Source organism: Mizuhopecten yessoensis, unplaced genomic scaffold, assembly GCF_002113885.1.
Source record: "Mizuhopecten yessoensis strain PY_sf001 unplaced genomic scaffold, ASM211388v2 scaffold9507, whole genome shotgun sequence".
Lineage (NCBI taxonomy): Eukaryota > Metazoa > Mollusca > Bivalvia > Pectinida > Pectinidae > Mizuhopecten > Mizuhopecten yessoensis.
Window position 1 is genome coordinate 130,154 of NW_018408082.1, and position 4,979 is coordinate 135,132.

At 38.9% G+C, this 4,979-nt stretch overlaps 1 protein-coding gene across 1 annotated transcript; it reads right to left on the reverse strand.

The window, feature by feature from the left end:
• Positions 1-1,561: 1,561 nt before the first annotated feature.
• LOC110458253 (DNA-binding protein RFXANK-like) lies at positions 1,562-3,890 on the reverse strand. The gene is made up of 3 exons (XM_021509867.1): positions 3,572-3,890; positions 3,094-3,192; positions 1,562-2,404 (listed from the first exon to the last, which is right to left on the reverse strand). The coding sequence occupies exons 1-3, from the start codon at positions 3,741-3,743 to the stop codon at positions 2,097-2,099; spliced, it is 579 nt and encodes a 192-aa protein (XP_021365542.1). The 5' UTR covers positions 3,744-3,890; the 3' UTR covers positions 1,562-2,096.
• Positions 3,891-4,979: the final 1,089 nt, after the last annotated feature.

Here is a 4,979-nt window from a genome sequence, read left to right on the forward strand (position 1 = left end):
TCTTGATCATATACTTCATGTTTGTTTGTTTGTTTGAGTGGTTCAAGTTATGTCTTATATGACCTCTTGACTTAGGTTGTTGGTCAGAGCCTCGGAGTGGCTTTGTGCTATTGTGGTTCCAAGGCGTGTTAGCCATTGCAGCCTTTCGTTGGTTAGAGTTTCCTGGAACCATTCATGTCATATGCAGCAAGCAGATAGAGCCAAAGTACACGTCACGCCCGTAAATTCATTGGGCTTCAATCCTAGATACCACTCGTTGGCGTGTAGGCCTACACTTGAATGTCCTCTTGATTTAGGTTGTGGGCCGGAGCCTCGGAGTGTCAATCCTAGACACCACCCGTTGTCGTGCATGCCTACACTTATATGACATCTTGTTTTAGGTTGTTGGCCAGAGCCGCGGAGTTTCAATCCTAGACACCACTCGTTGTCGTGTAGGCCTACACTTATATGACATCACCTGTTGATTTAGGTTGTTGGTCAGAGCCTCGGAGTGGCTTTGTGCTATTGTGGTTCCAAGTCGTGTTAGCCATTGCAGCCTTTCGTTGGTTAGAGTTTCCTGTAACCATTCATGTCATATGCAGCAAGCAGATAGAGCCAAAGTACACGTCACGCCCGTAAATTCATTGGACTCTTGACCATATACTTCATGTTTGTTTGTTTGTTTGTTTGAGTGGTTCAAGTTATGTCCGCTTTATTACCGAGTAGTTCGATTATCCAGCAGACGAAGAAAAGACAGGAAAATGAGAAGGAGGGATAACGTATGTAGTAAGGATGATAGAGGAGAGAAGGAAACGTCTGTCCTACTTGTGCTACATAATTAATAATTCTACTTGTGTAAGGCGACTCCTAGGCCTAATATTTTGCCTTATCCTAACTTTGTTTGACCTAGAGACACTATAGTCGCATAGCAACACCACACCCGACTCGGAAGAGGGATACGACATCTCCGCTTCAGACTAACCTACAGAATTTGCTAAGTCTACACATTTTGAAGTCCATCTAGACATCTAATACAGAGAGTCTAATTCTAACGGCCAAAGTAAACGTAATCCTAACCTTTGGGTCGGCGTTATCACGACCACAGGGACCTGAGAATCACGCCTACTCTTCTTCTATGCTTGTACCACTGTTTTTTTACTATGTTTGGAGAGGGCTTACATAGGCTATGCCTGCTGCCCAATCCAGCAATAGACATTTACGAAGTGAGTTTTGTCTGCTGAGTGATTCTATCTGCATGTACATTGAACACATTTTAAGGACCTCCTCCTCCCCATTTCTAAACGCTCCAATTCAGTGTCTGAGATTTAACACCGTCATCTTCATTGTGTTCAACAGTTGGTGACCGAAAACAGATAACTACAGTATGTCATAAAGTAATTCTGTGATGTAGTATAAGTGTTGTCTCTCGATATATAGCTCGTTTAATGACATATTTATTAAACAGATTTTGTGTTTGATGTGTGACTTTTAAAGTTTGCTATACCATTTAGGCACAGACTGACAAAAATGCGCCATGTTTAGTAAATTAACATGATAAAGTCATATGTATTTAAACGTTGGAAGTAACATTTATTTCAATGTGAGAATACAAATGTATTGGCATGGGAGTAAGTCATACAGAGTATTATTGTTTGAGACGGTTCTTGTCTTTTTTCAGGCCTCACTTCATCATCGTTTTTCGTGCTACCTACTTATTTGTGGAACTGTTATTTGAGAGGAAACAAAAATCCAAACAATAGTTACAATTTGTAACAATTTAATTATATAGGGTATTGCAGTGACAACTAAATGATAGAACTATGGAAAATGAACAAACATAACTATAAACATATGACCCATAGGTATAAACCTGAACCAATCACTGTGTACTATGTAGGTTGGAGGTAACCCATGCAGTAGTATACTAAACCTACCCAGCGTCACAAGTCAATACAGGCTAGGCTTTAATATCAGTTGCAACGTCACTGATCATTTATCTGAAGTTTTGGTCTTGTCAAGTGTATGGGTTTTCGTTTCTTGATGACCTGCAAGTCACTTTTTTAACAGACGTATGATTTTGCCCATATCTATTCTGAAAAGTAACTTAAGTGTTTGTATCATTTTTTCTTTTTCTTTCCTCCTTTCTTTCCACCTTTCTTTCCTCCCTTCTTCCCTTTCTTTCCTTTCTTTCCCTTCCCCGATTTCTTTTTCTTTGAAGCACCATCCGGAAGTGCCCATTCCGGGACTTCCGGAACCTCGCTGATTTCCTCTACCTCTGGCATTTCGCCTTTCCTGGCGTCACGGATGACGTCCCACGCCTCTGAGGAGTAACGAGCCAGGTCGATCGGGCGCACCCCCGCCACCGTCTGTGCGTCCAGATTTGCCTTGGCCAACACCAAGTATTTCACCGCGTCCACATGGTTACCTGCCACAGAGATTGAGATTCAATTTCAATTTCAATAAATGTTATTGTCAATGGACAAATGGATTGGGCAGCAGGCATAGCCTATATAAGCCCTCTCCAAACATAGTAACAAACAGTGGTACAAGCATAGACATAGACATTAGAACACATACAAACACATATAAACAAGTTGGTATTATCAAATTAATAATCAAATTAGGGGAAACAACAACTAATACCCATTTTTTTTTTATTATAATTGAATCTTACGGTTTAAATTCTAACCTTTTATCTTGATACCGAAAAGACATAACAAATATATATATATACAATTTATGAAGAGAAGAGAAAAATAATTTGTTGATGAAGCTGCATTCAATCCCACCAAATAGTTTAATTTATGCATATTAAACACAGGTTAGATATATAATCAACATGTTGTAAAGCTTTATATTCTTATTTATGCCAGGTCGATCGGGCGCACCCCCGCCACCGTCTGTGCGGCCAGATTTCCCTTGGCCAACACCAAGTATTTTACCGCGTCCACATGGTTACCTACCACAGAGATTGAGATTTTCATATGAATATTCAATCCAATGTGTACAGTCTTATACATTTAATACTTTTGTGTATTTACGTCCACAGGTGGAACTGTTATAATGAAATGGACGGTTGTGACTATGAAATACCATCAACTTGTTACTACGTACCCTTGGCAGCCAGATGGAGTGGTGTGACCAGAGACCCCACCAGCACATTCACATCGGCACCAGCCTCTATTAGCAACTTGACGATTTCTGCGTGGCCACCTAGTCAAACCACAGATATGAAATTAAAACATCAGCATCACGTAAAGTTAATGGGTGTCTATGCGTATATAAAACCAATATAGAAATCAAGTCAAATATAAAGTGACGATTTCATTTTTTCCTGCGCATCTAGTTGGGAGGCAAACATATCTTGAATGGGTAAAATAACATACTGACAGTAAAGAAGAATGAATTATGGTGAGCGAGTGTGAACAAAACCTTTTGCCAACTTCTGAATGGAGATTTTTATAACGCAACCAACTTAATAATTACGGTACTGTACTGTAACAGTGGCCAATTAAGGATTTCTGAAAGGAGGAGACCAGAACATCATTAACGTGTCCCGTATCCACCGCCGACAAGTTGTCAGTTCTCTTACCTGCCGCCGCCTTTGTTATTGCATACATCCCGGTGCTATCCTTTACGTTCGGATTGACTTTCAACCTCATCATTTTCTGTACCGTACCAACTTCTCCCCGTTCACTAGCCGTCACCAAGTGCGTCTCCACGTCCCTATCGACAAATACCCGGGATAGTGATGGAGCTGCCATGATTTGCTTAATAATTCAATGTGACAGTTGTCATCAACAATCATGACCTACAATCCGACACATTACCCGCTACGTATACAGACAAACACAGGTACTTCGCCGTCGTCAGGTTTTTGTTTACACATACACCGCCATGTTGGATTGCCACTAAAGAGTTCTACGGGGAGCGGCTATTATTTAAGACAGGTACCATCTTCAATAATACAAATGTAAAAAAAACACTTATGATTCTCATAGGGTTTTATTTGATACGAATATATGTGATTTTTTTAGTGTTTGCTGATTATCCATCTTAGTTTTTTTAAGTGCTGGCCTTTTACCTTTTAAGGTGGGGTGGGGGTTGTATTTGCATGTCCGGTAACACACACCCATATTTATCATCAAAATACTCTTCAAGTCTACAAAATGTTACCGACTTGTGAACAATATTTCTTTCTAAAAAAATACCTAAATTATTCTTGCACTGAATTATCTATTGTATCACAACTTCAGTAGCAAACTTGTTAACCATATTGTGTACATGAAGCTTTCGTAAATTGAACATTTTTAGTCAAACAGTTTGTATATATATAAATGGCAGGTGATCATGAACGCAACTGAGTGTTATTTTCCCCAGAGTTACAGAAACACTCGGTGCATAGATGTAGCGGTATTATTCTGTGGGATCGATACTTTGATTAAAGGAAAACCTATCAATCACTCGGTGTATAGAAGTAGCGGTATCATTCTGTAGGATTGATATATCACACAGAAATTTTGTGATAAATTAGTGCTGAAATTAATTGTGAAAATAATTGCTTATTCATGAAAAACTTTAATCTTACCATCTATTATTAAATTTATATTTCGAATTGCCCATATCTAACAACTCAAGTGCGAATGAATGCAAAACACGTTTATATGACATTTAGACAGAATTTGGCTGTATACATGTGGCATTATCCTTAATTGTAATTACTATATATCCTTTGTGACATTTGAGATAAGACTCATGTGTGAAGTTTGTATATCCCATAGTACGTACTCTCTGTAAACTTACTTTCATAACTCATTACTTTTGTCCATCACATTACGCAACATTACGCAACAGGATTAGTGTAACAGCCTTTACTTTGTGGACACTGACCACGGGTAATTGATCTAACAATTAGCGACACCTGTCACTTAAACCTCAGGTTCCTTAATTTTATTGAACGTACATGTATTTAACTGTGATATGTTGTATTGTAAATCAGT